Source organism: Lactuca serriola, chromosome 4, assembly GCF_051521515.1.
Source record: "Lactuca serriola cultivar US96UC23 chromosome 4, Lser_US96UC23_V15, whole genome shotgun sequence".
Taxonomy (NCBI): domain Eukaryota; kingdom Viridiplantae; phylum Streptophyta; class Magnoliopsida; order Asterales; family Asteraceae; genus Lactuca; species Lactuca serriola.
The window spans coordinates 291583797-291600917 of NC_136411.1; the positions used below are offsets into that span (position 1 = coordinate 291583797).

Below are 17121 nucleotides of genomic sequence, written 5' to 3' on the forward strand. Positions count from 1 at the left end.
CTACAGCCAAAAAGATAGCAGAATAACTCTACTAAAGCAAATCAACTAAAAGCACTTTAGGATTAGTTGGGCTTATCACAAGCTGCAAGGGTAGTAGTACAACATACACGCATAATATGAAAATCTTTTAAAGTTGATGGCTAAAACGTGTTAATTGGGTTGACCCAAACCCGAATAAACAAATCACATCCTACCTGAAACCCCACCCTCTTAAGATACGGGTTAATCGGGTCGACCCGATTTCATCATTCATACCCTACTAAACCGCATACTATTAGTCTTATTCGGGTTCGGGTTAGTCGAGCATTTTTTACACCCCTATTTGTAGATGGATTATCTTGCTATAAGTAGATAAAGTTTTCAAAATAAAAGTTGTAATATTGTTACTTCATCAGATATGTTAAAGTTCCTAAAACTATAAACAAATATATAGCGCTACAAAAATCTCTTAATGTCTTCCAAAGAAAACCAGCTTGCATCTTTCTCATCAGCCTTGAGGGTAATTCAGTCAAAGTACTTGATGTGCCTTTCCGTAATACCTATTTATGAATGGACTCTGAAAGTGCAAGAAAAACACACATGGTTAACAAATATCACTAAACGGTGATGATAAACATAAGCTGTTGATCATCTAAATCAAGGGCAAATAGGTCATTTTGCATCAAAGGTCAAAAAGTGTATTCTTTTGTATAAAAGGAAAAAAAAATATTGAACCTTTAAACACTCGGAATCTGGGGTGCTGGGTGTGTTAACAGGGTAGAATTTATAAAATTTGATGCTTTCAAATGCAGCCTTTTGCTCTTCACTCATCGACTCTCTTGCATTCTTCCGCTTTTCCCTTGCCTAATAAATGTCATAATAATAATATTAATATAAAAACCACAATAAAAGCTCAAGTATATATATATATATATATACTAAATATAAATATATATAGTAAACAATTGATTTCACAATGTTACCTCGCGATTAGCTCTCTTTCCTTCTCAAACCTTTTCCTTGACAAATTCCTATATAAAAAGAAATATTTTATTTAGTAAATACTTCCAATAAAGACAATTGAACAAACTATACTATAGGCTCTGCTTCTTTTTTCCATTAAAAACATTTGAGAAAATGATGGCCTACTAGGGATAATAGAAGGAAAAAATAAATGAGGTCAAAGTTTGACATTTACCTTAAAGGCATACTTCTGATCTTCAGACAATTCCTCTGCTTTAATGAGGTCATCAGTGAATTCCTAAAAAAAAGTTACAAGAGTTTTAATGAATGGCAAAAAAAGTAAGATGCTTTTACTATTTAACAATTAGCATTCACATGATTCTACAAAACAACATTGATTTTACAAAAATAGAAACAATTGTCAAAAACTATATGTATTTCTATCTGGTCTAGACTCTTTAGAAACATATATGAAAAAGTTAAGAAAGATATAAAAATTAGAAAAGGAAAGAAATATAGCTCACCTCAAGTTCATCCAGCTCCCAGTCAAACTCACAGACAACCTATAGAAAGTCAAAATTAAAGCAAATTAGTGACAACAAAAGTCAAAGTTGTATGGATGGATCATGATATATCATATGACAAATGCTAAAAAAGTCAACTTACAGGCTTTGGTTCTGTGGGATACATGAAGTTCACAATAGTACTTTGTTCTGTCTCATCATCCTTAAAAGGATGATAAAAGTCTGTAACAACAAAAACAACTTATTATTATATGTAAACACAATGAAAAGTTTTAACTCTTTTAAATAAATAACAGTGTATTATATTCAATAAAGATTATGATTCTTTTGTTAATTAATTCCAATGAATCCACATATTATGTACTTACATGGTAAGCAATATTCAAAATCCTTGACACGATATTCATCCAGTTGTTTTAATCCAGCCCTGATTCAAAATCAGATAGTGAGAATTCAAGAACTATTTAAAAAAAAAAGAAAAAAAATGCAAAATAGAATTGTGATTTAACAAAGAATACCTTCTTTGGACACAGCTTAGAATGAAGATTTGAGATTTAAGTCTTTCAACTGAAGAACCTCTGTAAGAATGAGATTCATGGAAATGTAAACACCAACAAAAATGGAATTGAAGACTTGATAATTACCGTTTTCCTAATGGAATATATGGAACCCAATCCATTTTCATCCGTTTCATGTCAAGAATTGCTTCTTTCTCTCTTTGTACAGAATTAACTCCAATCTTATCAGAAGGTGGAAATGGAGATACAACCTGTGCTCAATATTTGAAAAAGGTAAATATAATAAATAAAACTAATAACAATCAACAATGCAATTGAAAAAATGCTCTTAACAATGACTATTAGAAGAATAAAGAAATTGTTCCACTTACAGCAACCACTGTAGGTATTAAGATTACTCCTGATTTACCACCTACTGCAAAAGACAAAAAAGAAAGGGTTACAATATTGAGTCAAAGTTCTAGGCTTTATGTATGAAACAATGAGTATTAAAAAAATTTAGTTTTTATTCACTACTTACACTCTGTACAACTGAAGAGATAGACTTTTTTCCCATGTAATACCCCACCCTCTTCAAATGCATCCTGTTGTATAATTGGAAAAGCGATTTAAAGCTTGGTTGGTTATATTTCTAACCATTTATATTTTTCTCAATGCAATAAAACTTTGGGAAACAAGAATAACATATTAACAATGTAACTCACTTCAAGATTTGAGAAATTCCACTTGTATTCAGAAAGCAAGTCAAGCAGCTCCCACTGTCAAGAAAATGTAAAATCAAATGAGTATCCTGTTAACACAATCACAATGTAAAGAAATTAATGAGATTTAACATAAATATACCTCTGTTCCAACAGGGAAAACCTGCTTCCATAAATCCTCCTGCAAAAACAATAAGTAACAATACATTGAAGCTAAAATTAGATACAAACATCAAGTTTTGACATATTCAATCTTGATATGAGTTTATTCTAAAAACCTTTTTGAAAACTAAATTAACCCTTGAAAAGGCCAATGCACATTAGAGGCATCTGTAACAGAGTACATATCGATTTTAATTTTTAAAGGTCTTAACTTTTTACTTCAAAACCGAATCTGTAGAGCATAGGTGCATAACATAACACAAATGTTGACGTTACAGCACCAAAATATACACATATTTTCAATAATCATTCGCACTTTTGTTTATTTATGATATGCACGAAGAAGAAGTGTTTGCTGTGCAATACTTTCCATCAAAACACAATCAGCAAGACAGTTATTTTACCAGTTCACGTTGTTCGTCGAAGAACTCAGGCTCTGATTCAGGAGGCTTCAAAACCCTTGAACGTTTTGTTGGTCGACCAATTTTGGTGGGTTCCTTATTCTGTTGCTGATGCTGTTCTTCAATGGTGGTGACAGGTTCTGTTGAAGTAGAAGCTGTTTCATCCTTACGGGTTGCTTGAGCAGCCTTTCTCTTAGTTCCCTTCTTCATATGGATTGGATTGTGGGGATTCGAAAACTGGGCGTCAATCACACGCTAAGGGATTGCTGCAGAATTGAACAGATAGTGAGAGACACAGATTTGATCCGTCTCAAGATATTTATAGGTTTTAATTAGTAGGGGAACCAAATCACCAATCTTGTTATGCATTGTTGCGAAGATTATGATTTGGGCGTGAACAGCACGCTAAGGGTTTCTCTACAAAATTGAAGTAGACGGGGCATGCACAGTTATGATCCGTCATCCGTTCAAGCCATTTATTGGTTACTGACTAAATTACATGTTTGGTCCTTGATGTTAGGTGTTCATAACATCTTTTGTCCAACTATCTACTTTATTGAACATTTGGTACCTATTTCAAACTAAATTAACATATTTAGTCTCTCATGCTAACCCCCAATAGTTTCTTACCATCAATAATCCTCATATGTTCTTGTCTTTGATTCTTAGTTCGTAAGTTTGATTGCATTTTGTTCGAACGCAAAAATAAAAATATAAATAAGGGGGTGTATAATTCTTTTAAGGATGCACTACTATAAAAACTCATTTTTGACCGTAATTTATGTCACAAAATCATCAGTAAAAAGGTTACACAAACATATTTACTTTGAATTTACATTTATTAGGAATTAATTTGACGAATTTCCAATGGATTTGTGACGGATTTTGACGAATTTACATAAATTTTTGCACTTTACGGTAAATTTTGAGGGGTTATTAGTACCATCTGAAACACAATGTAAATCCACCCCTGATTTTGTGGCCTTTGTTTCTTGGTTCTTAAGCTTTGTTTGTAGCATTTTTTCTTGCCTATGATTATATATATTACAAGGTTATAACCCGTGGAAACCACGGTTGATATATTTATAATGACTATATGTAAATAATATTTCAAACTATAACGCCCGATGGTTTCAAGGTATTAATTAATTATTTAATCATTATTTATTTGTCTAATTATGCGAGTGGTGTGGGCTTAGGGAAATTGGGCCTTGCTGTGACCGTACGCTGGGCATAAGCCTGGTGTATGCGGGGCATAGAAGGATCACTAGGATCGCGGAGCCACGCACATGTACGCAAAACGTACGTGGCCAAACCCAAAACCCTAATTTTTAGGGTTCAAGCCCTATATATTGTCAGTAAGTCCCCATATGGTAGCCTCCCTATCACCCTTTATTGTCCAGAAACCCTAAAATCGAGCCTTGCCTCCATTGTTGAGTGTGTGAACCTTTGAAAGCTTTTAGTGTACTTTTGTGTGCATTTTGAAGGAGTGGAAGAAGCTAGAGGTTTCTTAACCTGAAGAGGAGGACTTGGATCCAGAATCAACTCTCTATTTGCCAAGCTTTTGAGGTATCAAGTTCTTTTCTTGGTTGATAGATGCTTAGATCTCTTTTGGGTTAGTTAGTTATGCTTTTAGCTATAGTTGGGTTGGATGTGGGGATTTTGGACGTCCCAAAAGCTTATTTCTTTAGATCTAAGGCATTCATGGGCTCCTTTGGCATAAAGGTGTCAACTTTATGGAGTTTGGGGCTTCATGCATTCATTAAGCTCTCCATTAATTCATTTTTGAGCTTTAGAGCTTCTTATAATCATACATGGACGTAAAATTAGCAACTTTACATGGTATTATAGCTTAATGAGGTCATATCTACATCATGAAGCAAAGTCTTAATGGATACGAGCTTAATATAGCAGTTGGCCGAAGTGGTTGTGTACGTTGGGCGTACACACCAGTACGCGCAACGTACAAGCCTTCTATGCGGTACGCGCTGCGTACCACATGGGTACGCTCAACGTACTCAGTCTGTTGACTTTTCATTATTGGACCTTCAGTTTGGGTCAAGGTTTTGGGCTTGGAATATTAGTGTTGGTTGGGCCATCTGATTTTAGTAGGTTTAGGCCAAAGAATGTTATTTGTAACACCTGTGTTCCTGGCTAAGCATTAGTATGATAATGTAATAGTTAGGGTCAACCATTGTAACCTATTTTGAAGTAATAAAGAAGAATTATTTGAGTATTATGTGATTTATGTGCATTATATGTACTTATAACAATATAATAAATAAATAATAAAAATAAGCATCAAAAATAAAATGAAGATTTGACCCAATATCTTTGAAGAAAGTTATAGTGGCCGTGACAAGGATTCTGGAGATATAAAAAACGCCAAAATCCAACTTATAACGAAAAAGTTATGACCTGTCGAAGTTTCACGACAAAACCAACACGACGTTGTGTAACGTAAAAAGTGACTTTACGATAAAGTACATTTTAACCTTAGTGATCTAAACAAAACTTGTAGTATACGTTAAACCGAGAGGGTGCATAAAAAGAATGTCAAAATCTGGCTTTGTATGAGGAAGTTATGATTTTGTAAGATTTGGCATAGTGGTATGCAGCCTGGAATTCAAATATTACATTGACTCATTTTTAGCCGACCAACCTAAACAAAAATCGAAGATCTCGTTAATAGGAGCTCAACGATAAAAAGACGGACGAAAACAGACATTAGATGACAAAGTTATGAATTTTTAACGGACTTTACCTGTCCAAGCCTGTTAAAAATATAACTTTAAAAATTAAGTCAAAATTAGCCGAAGAAGTCTAAACGAAAGTTGTAGAGTACGTCTCCACATACGTGTGGATATAAAGAACGTCGAAAACAAAGCTCCTATTCAAAAGTTACGGAATTTAGAAGTCGAACGTGGCTGATGCGAGAGTACGCGTGTGTGACAACCCGAAACTTTTATCTTGTACACTTAGCCAATTCTATCAATGCTAAACTCGTTTCAGCTATCTTTTAGCATTGTTTTGAGCTTGTTTGGATGATCTAAAGCCTTGTACAACCAAAGTTTGAATTAGGGATGGGTTGGTTTAAGATTTAGGGTTGCAAATAGGCCATACACTCCATCAAAAGGAGTGTGTGGCCGCACACTCGAGTGTGTGGCCGCACACCCGAGTGTATGGCCGCACACCTGAGTGTATGGCCGCACACACGAGTGTGTGGCTGCACACCCGAGTGTATGGCCGCACACACGAGTGTGTGGCCGCACACCCATTATCTATATATAGATAAGGCTCATTTTCACTTCATTTCCCCTATCCTCAACCGTACACACCCCTCATGGCCACACACCCGTCCTATATAAAGGGTAGACCCCTCCCCTTCATTCCTTTCATTCCTTGGCAACACACTACTCCTTTTCTCTCAAGAGTCTTCAACCGCAAACCCTCCCAAGGCCTCAAAAACCTAAGTTTTCCATCACCTAGCTCATCATACATGAAGGACCTATTGATCTAAGCCTTGAATCATCATGTTCTTCATTCTTTGAAGGAGTGCGGCCGCACACCTTCATAAGGTGGGCCACACACTCCTAAAAGACCCTCCAAAGTGAGAGTTGGACTTCCATATTCGAGTTAGACATGAAACTAGCCTGGCTACACCCTAGATTTGGCATTTTGGACATCTTTGTGTGGGGTGTACGACCGCACACACCTGTGTACGGCAGCACACTCCTTGTGTGCGACAGCACACTCCGACCACACACTCTTTTGTGTAGCCTTACATTCCCTTCATACAATCATATGTGATTGTAACACATGTCCCAAGTATTTCCTGGTCCCGTAGGGTGTCGCTTATCATGATTAGTTGTATTATACACTAATTATGTCCATACATCGTTATATGTTAAATAGGGTCCGTTTGTGCTCGAGGTTGCAATTGACACTCAACATCCCTAACAATCTTACATTCGAATCACACGTCAAACGGTGAGTTCATACCCCTACATTTTTCCGTGTTTTTTTAATGTTTTCAGAGGGGGGGGGGGGATACAAGCCAAAATCAAAGTATTTTATTAAGTTTTAAACTTATTAATACAGTTAATGATTTCCATGTTTAATAACATATTCAGATATTTTATCCCTTTTTGTAATATGATTTGGAAATCTAACTTTAGCAGAAAGGTTTTTATAAAGCATTTTCTATATCAACTCTAATAAACTATAATGGGTATAGTTTGGGATAACACCCTAGGCAGTCTCTACCAAATCAGACTTCATAAACGAATATGTATAAACTATGGCAGATTTAGTTTATGTTATATATTTTCTCAGGAGTATAAAGTACAATTATTCAAGAATAATTACTGTTTTATACTGTTTTCTCGCTAGTGAACTAGATTATACCGAATTGTGAGGCGCTACTTCAATACTGTACCCTTAGGTGCACAGGGATAAATCCTTCTAGTATAACCAGAGTCTCCTAGAGGGAGAGCGTGAGATTTGTGAATATATCTATTCGGGACTGACAATCCCACACCTGAACTGCTAGCTACAGTTAGGCAGGCATGCATGGGGTGAACAAATGTCATTTAGCTTAATGCCTGAAGAACGTTATAAAGGTCTCTCGGATATATCAAGTATGGTTATACGACTCGCAAATAAGTATAAAGTAATTTTGGTTTATGGACTCTACTCTTCATTGTTTTATTTTGAGTAATAAAACTATTTTCATAAATATACTAATAGTAATCAGGGATTTCTAAACTTGCATCTCTACCTCTAGGACGGATAACCTGTTTTTAGGGAAAATATAGGATTTTCCCAGGATAACTCGGCTTTTCATTAACGTATTTGTTTTTACATGTAACTAATGGGTATTCATATTCATTCCATGACTCCTTGGATTGTACATACCTTGTATGAATCGGGAAGTCATGGAAGGAATGGGTTTTCAAACACGCTCTTTATAAGAAAATATAGGATTTTTGTCACACCCCAAAACCGAGAACGGCGGAAACGTTCTGGGGCGGAGGACGTCATGTATAATATCAACAACAATGTAAAGTAGTAAACAAGCAACAACATCATCCATTGCATTAATAAAATAATTATTATACAATTGTATTCTGTCAAATTTTGATAAACACTAAAGCATAAATCAAAATGAAAGATAAGTCTTGAACAAGCTCCATCTTCCTTTCTCCTTGCATCGGTACCTGTCTAAGATGACCTGAGGATACAAGTAATTTTGAAAGCGAGTATCAGCTTTAAAGCTGGTGAGTTCATAAGTATATAAGTGTCATTGCCTTGTTTGTGAAAAGCTGTTATGAAAGCCATGTAAACCTTTAAATGAAAATGTTGTGTTAAGTATGAAATCCCTAGAAAAACCCTTATTTTCTATAAGTATGAAATGTAGTATTCTACCAAGACCCGAATGTTCTGTACGTATGAAGTGTAGTCTTCTACCAAGACCCGAATGTTTTGTAAGTATGAAGTGTAGTCTTCTACCAAGACCCGAATGTTTTGTTATGACTATGTAAAATGATAGTTTTTCCTTTCTATTGACTAGTACTAAAAGTGCTTAGTCTAACTCATCGCTTATGTGAATGTATCACAAAATAAAGTAAACAGGAAAATATAATCATGTAAGTGTTAGCCGGAGGTACTGGTGCTAACAAGACGAATGTAAATGTTGACCCGAGGTACTAGGGCTAACATATTACATATAACCTAATGAACATCCGAAGATTGTCCAATTTTTCCTCTGTAGCAGCAGCAGGTGGAAGGAATGGTTAGTCCCTGTAAAGGTACTCCTAGTATAAGTAATAACCGTAGGCATCCGTAGATGTTCATTACCCACTGTTGCTAACAGATGAGTTCCAGAATGGTTAGTCTCGTACGTATATCCCGAGGTACTGTGGGATAGAGGCCCATCTAGGTATCCCGAGGTACTATGGGATAGGGTCCTGTCTTAGATATTCCGAGGTACTGTGGAATAGGCAAGAAGATTTACACAGAAGGTACTAATAAATCATCCTCGCAATTCGAGATACAAGTATTCATGTTAATGTACACAGTTAAGTGTATCTACGTAAAGGTACTTATGTAATGCGTTCATGTAAACGTGTTCATGTATCATGTAAGTATATGTAAACATATTCATGTATCAGGTAAACATTTGTAAGTACTCATGTATCAGGTAATGTACTAGTATAGACTCATGAATGAACTGACTCTTGTGTGACTCCTTGTAATAGAAGTAATGTTTGATATCTTCAAATTATCCCTATGATAATCTACTGTAATATAACTAGTTGAACATGTAAGTTTACCCACTCTTACTACTCAAGGGTATGGGAAACTAAAGGAAAGATGCAAACTATAACATCAATACATATATAAGAATATAAGTGTATATGCATAGTTTAGTTCAAGAATGAAAAATGGTTTTTGTAAGACATCTTATGGGTTTTGAAGAATAATTAACAATGACTTGATGTCATTTTAATAAACATTTCAGAGGTAAAACATTTGGTAACAATGTGCTGTTAGGATGTAAAACCATTTCATGCATCACATTTTGTAGCATGTGAAATCTGTTAAATGACAAACACAGTTATAAAATACATATCAATGATTTAATAACGTGTTTGTTTGTACTTGTATCCCCCCCCCCCCATTGAAGCATTTAAACTCATTTAAAACATTGATTAGGGGTATGAACTCACTTGATTGAAGTGGTTGATTTGAAGTAGTCGAGAGAAGAATCGAGCAGAACTTCGACAGGAAGAGTTGAAAACGCGGGAAAATATCGGGATTCTCGGGAATCTCGGGAATTTCGAGAACACAAAACCTTCCTTCGGGACTTGAAGGTGAAAACCGGGGCTTTGGGAGGGTATCGGGGGCTTAAACGCAGAGTTTTAGCGCGAGAAAGAAAGGAACTAAACAATGGAACTCGGAGCCCTTGAAATCTACTTATAGGGGCATTTTTGGGGTGTGCCACATCGTGGCAACCTTTTTCCATGTCGTGGGCTTGGTCGTCACTGCATGCGTCATCCCAAGTTGCATCTGGGGGCCTCCCGGAGGTGTCAGGAGATTTGCCACGTCGTGGCACTGCTTGCCACGTCGTGGTCTCTGACAACCTCGAATTTTGGACCCCGAACTTGTAAAATCCATAACTTTCGCATACGAGCTCCGTTTTCGACGTTCTTTATATGCACGCGTAGCTAAAAATATGATCTACAACTCTCGTTTAGACTTCATTGGCAAATTTTGACTTTATTTTTAATTATTTATTTTTAACGGGCCGGGACACGAAAAGTCCGTTAAAATTCCATAACTTCTTCATCCGATGTCCGTTTTCGTTAGACTTTTCGCCGTTGCGCTACTAATGTTGAGACCTTTGATTCTCATTTAGGTTGTTTTGGTCAAAAGTATCTCGAGCTCTATTTCGAGTTTTTAGCTGTCTTCTGCTATACCCGAACCTTGGAAAAATCATAACTTCTTCATACGAAGTCAGATTTGGACGTTCTTTTTATGTATGCTCACGGTTTGAGGTTATCTATAACTTTCATTTAGATACTTAAGGATAAAAACTATTGTATTGAAAATTCGCATTTTTCGTTTAATCGGTGTTGCCGGTTTTGCCGAGAATCTTCGGTTGGTCATAACTTCTTCGTTATAACTCGGATTTTAGGGTTCTTTATATGTACGAAAACCTTGATACGATTCCTACTACTTTATTTAACCCAAATAAGATTTTAGGAAAGTTATATTTTGACCTAAATTTTATTGGTTTTACATTACATTGTCTCGAAATATCGGGTTGTCACAATTTTCTTGAGGAACACTTTTCAAAAGGATCAAAGAAACATTTTTCACCAAAACTAAACGCTTATGAACTCACCAGCTTTATGCTGATATTCTTTCAAAACTTCTTGTATTCTCAGGGGATTAGTAGACAGGTACTTTCAGGAGATTGGAGAAGTCGGAGTGCTAGAGTCACGTCTTTCTATTTTACTTCGGATATGAACAAAACTATGTACTAAGACAATGTAAACCTTATTCATATATGTATTCAATGTTTGGTTGTGTTTACTATGCTTTCTATGATACAATTGTTGTGATACTACGCATGGCATCCTCCGCCCCAGAACGTTTCCGTCGTTCCGGTTTTGGGGTGTGACAATGTGTACCCCCCGCGCAGAGAAGCCCTACGCACCGCGTTCTCGCATGCTTGGCTACAAAACGTCCACGTCGCCCCATCCGAACCTCGCCATCTGTCCCCTCGTATGTGCAACGTCCCTCCGAGGAATGCCCTGCCACTACAAGAAAAGACCCTTTTATGACACACAAACCATGACACTCGTTGATTTATGTTACGCAAAAGAGATTGACATTAAAAAAGTGTCATCTATTCAAAAAATTTAAGGATTTAGGTCACGCATTATTGCGTACCCTTAAATTAGTGTCGTAAGAAAAAAAACATGGAGGGCGCTGTATGTTAAATGCGCGTCCTCTATAAGTGTTGCTTTATAATTTTAAAGAAACGCATGTTTAGTAGATAAGGGGGAAATCGAAATCCCCAAAATTTTCAAAACCCGCTTTTCTACCTTCTTTCTATCTTTTATCTTAGCAATCGGTTCTCCCTTCTCCTTCCTTCTTCCTCTTCTCCGATCTGTTTAGTAGATAAGGGGGAAACTTATCTCCAGTCATGCTTCTCGCAAATCGGCATTCGTGAAACTCTATTCATTAAATTTACAGGTTCAATCTATAAAACTAATACGAAACAAACAGACTGGCCAATCAGAACGTTATGGATTCATTGAGTTTTTTTCTCATTCATCCGCTGAGAAAATCCTCCAGACCTACGATGGAACCATGATGCCAAATACTGATCAAGCTTTTCGGGTAAACTGAGCGAGTTTTAGCATAGGAGAAAAGCATGGAGAAAGCATTGGTTCAGATCTATCGATATTTGTGGGAGATTTGGCTCCAGATGTAACTGATTCAATGTCGAAGGTAACACTAATTTCTCCAATTTCAAATCGAAGCTAGAAGGTAACCCTAATTTCCTCATTTTTTAAATTGAAGTTAGAAGGTAACCTTGATTTGATTCAGTAGTTCTAGTTTTTTAGATTTCTCACTTTGACCTTTACAACTACGATTCATCCCAAAATTTAGAAAACTACGTTGTTTATCCAATAACTTATCGTTTCAGAATTTTGGGAGAGAGAATCATGAATATGTGGTTTGCGCCCTACACCGCTGCTCCACCGTGTGCGACTCTTCTCTTCCCTAGCTTGTCTGCTTCCACCTAGCGTGACCGCATCCATTCTAGTTTCCCTGGTCAACCATGCACCCCTAAACATCTTCAGGTCTGAGTCCTTAAAGCTTCTTTTGCTTTATGTATCATTTGTATGATTTTGGGATACATATTGTTTTCTTGCATTTATTTACCAGGTTATTGTGAAATTTTTTCCTGTAAAACGTGGTCACAAGCTGATAATTACATGGCCAAAGACACCTGGCATTCATCATTACATGGAAGGGCCAAGTAGGTATCTAGGACACTTAATTGGTCACGAAGGAGAAGGATCCCTCTTCTATGTCTTGATGAAATTGGGTTGGGCAACAAGCTTGTCTGTTGGTGAATTAGATTGGACTGTGGAGTTCTCTTTCTTTAAAGTTGTTATTGAATTAACTGATGTTGGACATGGTCAGTGTTTCTAGTCTTCTTTTTCTGTGTGTGTGTGTGTGTGTGTGTTCATTTCTTTCATGTTTATTTAGATACTGACATCATTTGTAATATATTTTTCATGAAAACACCAGGAAATGCTAAACATATAATTGGGCTCCTTTTCAAATACATTACACTCTTGCAACAATCTGGTGTTTGCAAGTGGATCTTTGATGAGGTACCTGAAAATACCAGCAAATATTATCATATCATGTTCATACTCTTTTAAAAAAAATCTAATGATGTTATTTTGTTATATGATCCATATAGGTTTCTGCAATCTGTGAGATGACTTTCCATTATCAAGACAAGATTCCTACAATTGATTATGTTGTGAAATATTCATCAAATATGCAGGTATTTGCACTTTTTATCATATTTTTTCTTTAGATTACTTATTTGAATAATCATTTTGATTTTGAACAACATTGCAGTTATACCCTTCAAAAGATTGGCTAGTTGGATCATCTTTACCTTCCACTTTTTCCCCTGAAGTTATTCAGTCTGCACTAAATGAGCTCACACCAAACAATGTCAGGTAGCGTATCATCTATCAATGAGTTTGTTAGTGTTGGCTAAATTTATATGATTTCTCAATTATGCCCTTCTAGTTCCAGAATCTTTTGGGAGTCAACAAGCTTTGATGGACATACTGAGCTGACAGAGCCATGGTATGGAACTGCATTTTCTGTTGAAAAAATCATTGGCTCCACCATTCAGGTATTACTTTTGACTTTTCTTTACATGTGTTTGACTTTGTAATCAGAATTATTTATAATATCACATGTGTAAATAAATTACATGAATGGATGAAAAGAACTCCTAAAGAAGACCTACATTTTCCCTGTCCTAATGTATTCATACCTACTGATGTGTCAATTAAGAACATGAAAGAAAAGGTGTGAGTTGTGATTGGTGATATAATTTTTAATCATATCTCATTATCTTATTATCTTCCAATTTAACTTTGTTGTGGTGTTATAAATTCTAAACAGGTGAACATTCCACTTTTATTGAGGAAATCACAATATTCAAGATTGTGTTATAAGCATGACACAACATTTTCTACTCCAAAAGCATATGTTAAGTTGGATTTTTACTGCCCATTTGCTAGCAATTCCCCTGAAGCAACTGTTCTTACTGATATTTCTACTCGGTTATTGATGGATTACTTGAATGAATACAGTTAGTCACAAAAGAAGTTTAAATCTACTTTCGGTTGATTTTATGCTTTTTATCTGATATAATATTTAACTCCCTCTTACACACACATATTTATTTGTTTACTATTGTGGTATTACATATTACATTATTAATACTCTTCTTATTTGTACATTTGAGCTTATGATGCTCAAGTTGTTGGTCTGTATTATGCCATTTCTCACACAGATAATGGTTTTCAGGTAAAAAAAATTCTCACTATTAATATCTTATCTCTTGACACTTACTCTTTACTTGTGAAATTGTTTTTATTAACAATTTAAGTGACTTTGACTGGATATAGTCACAAGTTGGAGATCTTACTCGAAACTGTAATAGCAAAAATTACAACTTTTGAAATAAAAGTGGACAGGTTCTATGTGATCAAGGTAAAAAAAAGGCATTGCTACTTATGTTATGTCGGTGACTATATATTGTTACTTATGTATGTGTAATTACTTGTCTTTTTTATAGGAACTGGTGATAAAAGAATATGAAAATTACAAGTTTCAACATCCATATCAGCAGGCCATGTATCACTGCTCATTACTAGTAAAAGATGGATCATGGCCTTGGATTAATGAGCTTGAAGGTCTTTCTGTTCTTGAACCTGGACATCTTTCAAGATTTTATCCTCAAATTTTGTCAAGAATCTTCATAGAGTGCTATGCAGTAGGTTTTTATACCATTACTACTAGTTATGTTTTTTTTTTCTTCTTTTGTTATCTAAAGCTATACAACAACCAGGGAATTGAATCAAATGAAGCCGAATTCATGATTCAACATGTTGAAGATGTACTTTTTATGGGGATAAAACCTTTATCTCAAGCTCTATTCCTATCACAGCATCTGACAAATAGGGTGGACAACTTAAAAAAGGTTGTTACATGTTGCTATACTAAAGAGGGTCTCAAAGATTTCCAACTGTTTTCCTAATGAAAGATGATGAAGAAATAAGAACACAAAAATATATGTGGAAAACTCCGATACGAAAAAAACCAAGAGAGAAAATCCAGTATATAACAAATTATTACATTCACATTCATTTATACTAATGTTGTTTCTTGGATTTAACAGGGCCCTAAACATATCGAGTCAAGGGTTCAAGCATTTCTCAAGATGTTTGAGACTAAACTCTATGAGATGCCAGATGATGAATTCAAGGTCACAAGAGTTGTTTTTTCTTTATCAATTTGGAATTTTCGTATGAAAATATGAATATTGTTTATTGATCTGAATATCTAATACTATAATGGTGCATAACAATGTTAATGCACTGATTGAGACGAAGCTTGAGAAGCACAAGAACTTAAGAGAAGAATTTGTATACTTTTGGCGAGAAATCCAAGATGGTACCCTCAAATTTGATAGGAAAGATCACGTGTAACGCCCCGATTCTCAGGTATGCAATTAAATAAATAATGTCTTTAGTTTTAAGTCCTACTCGACGAGTTAAGGCTGCCCTACTCGTCGATTAGCAGCGAGGTGGGATCGCGAATTTAGTGATCTACTCACCGAGTCCACACAGGGACTCGACGAGTAGGAGCTGGCAGATGAAACCTTAAATTTCGGGGCATTTCACCCTATTTAAAGGATCATTGGCCACCCCCTGGCCTCCCCTTCACTGCCTCTTGTCCCTCTAAAGTTCAAATCGTGTGTGTGAGCTCATCTTGTGCATTTTTAAGCTTGAAGGAGAAATTCTTGGAGAGAAAAGAGCTTGGAGACCAAGCATTCAGAAGCAAGGAGCTTGAAGGACCTAAGATCTACTGTGGTTAGCATCTTCTGGAAGGTATAAATTGTTACCCTAACCTCATTCATTATATTGGGCAACTTCTAGGATTTTCATAGTGTGTTTGGAAGCTACTCTTCTTTGCAACCTCAGATCTAAAGTTTTAACTTCAGAACTGAGCTCCTTTGGGATTCTTAGTACATAAAGTTTCCAGCTTGTGCAAGAATGAGACTCTCCCAAGGTGTAAAACTCCATTGGAAGCATAGATTGGTTATTTAGAGCCTTTAGAACCTTGCATGTGCGTAAAGTTTGCAACTTTACGTGATAATCATGCCTTAGAGGCTTAGATCCGTAATCTGGAGCCTTGCCATGGATTAAAAAGCGTCTGCATGGATGGAGGTCTGCGAGGACTCGGCGAGTTAGATGAACAACTCGGCGAGCCCGATGAATTTGGCCGTGAACTCGACGAGTTGATGAACAACTCGACAAGTCCGTTGAAGTTTGGCTTAAACGCGACGAGTCGTTAGAAAACTTGGCAAGTCGATGAAAGTTCCCCAATTCTTGGACACGTATGAGCTCGGCGAGTTAAAGGAGGACTCGACGAGCCAATCAAGGATTTCACGACTTCTCGAGTTCAGGAAGGACTCGACGAGTCGGTGAACTGCACTCGACGAGTCGAGTCATGTAACACCAGAGAAATTAGGGCCAAAATTTAACTTTATAAAACAATAATTAGGATATACCCAGTGGTATATATCGTAACGAGGTTTCCAAAAATATAAAGAACACTAAAATCTGAGTTATAACGAAGAAGTTATGACCAATCGCAGATCCGCGGCAATACCGGTAAAACACTGTTAAGCGTAAAATACGAAATCCCGATAAAATACTTTTTAGCCTTAGGTATCTAAATGAAGATCATAGATATCATTAAACCGTGAACATACATAAAAAGAACGTCCAAATCAGACTTCGTATGAGGAAGTTATGATTTTTCGAAGTTTCTGACCTAGCAGTAGACAGCTAAAACTCGAAATAGAGATCAAGCGGTCTTTAGCCAACACAACCTAAACGAAAGTTGAAGACCCCGATAATAGGAGTACAACAGTAAAAAGTCTGACGAAAATGGACACCAAATGAAGGAGTTATGGAATTTAAACGAACTTTTCCAGACCCAGCCTGTTAAAAATAATATAATAAAA

General features: G+C 36.1%; 2 protein-coding genes across 2 annotated transcripts; one reads left to right on the forward strand and one right to left on the reverse strand.

Moving 5' to 3' along the window:
- Positions 1 to 321: 321 nt before the first annotated feature.
- LOC145097142 (protein HEAT INTOLERANT 4-like) lies at positions 322 to 3686 on the reverse strand. The gene is made up of 14 exons (XM_079034658.1): positions 3252 to 3686; positions 2828 to 2866; positions 2689 to 2742; positions 2505 to 2568; positions 2356 to 2399; positions 2111 to 2235; positions 1985 to 2044; positions 1835 to 1893; positions 1609 to 1688; positions 1467 to 1505; positions 1178 to 1240; positions 963 to 1010; positions 715 to 843; positions 322 to 556 (listed from the first exon to the last, which is right to left on the reverse strand). Exons 1-12 carry the CDS (start codon positions 3456 to 3458, stop codon positions 987 to 989), a joined length of 858 nt encoding a protein of 285 aa, XP_078890784.1. The 5' UTR covers positions 3459 to 3686; the 3' UTR covers positions 322 to 556; positions 715 to 843; positions 963 to 986.
- A 1436-nt stretch (positions 3687 to 5122) lies between these two features.
- Positions 5123 to 15126, forward strand: LOC145099421 (insulin-degrading enzyme-like 1, peroxisomal). Its single transcript, XM_079036994.1, has 14 exons — positions 5123 to 5179; positions 6120 to 6164; positions 12572 to 12628; positions 12714 to 12969; positions 13083 to 13168; positions 13261 to 13347; positions 13425 to 13528; positions 13608 to 13710; positions 13794 to 13889; positions 13986 to 14175; positions 14332 to 14391; positions 14473 to 14579; positions 14665 to 14862; positions 14923 to 15126. Exons 1-14 carry the CDS (start codon positions 5123 to 5125, stop codon positions 15124 to 15126), a joined length of 1650 nt encoding a protein of 549 aa, XP_078893120.1.
- The last annotated feature ends 1995 nt before the right edge of the window (positions 15127 to 17121 follow it).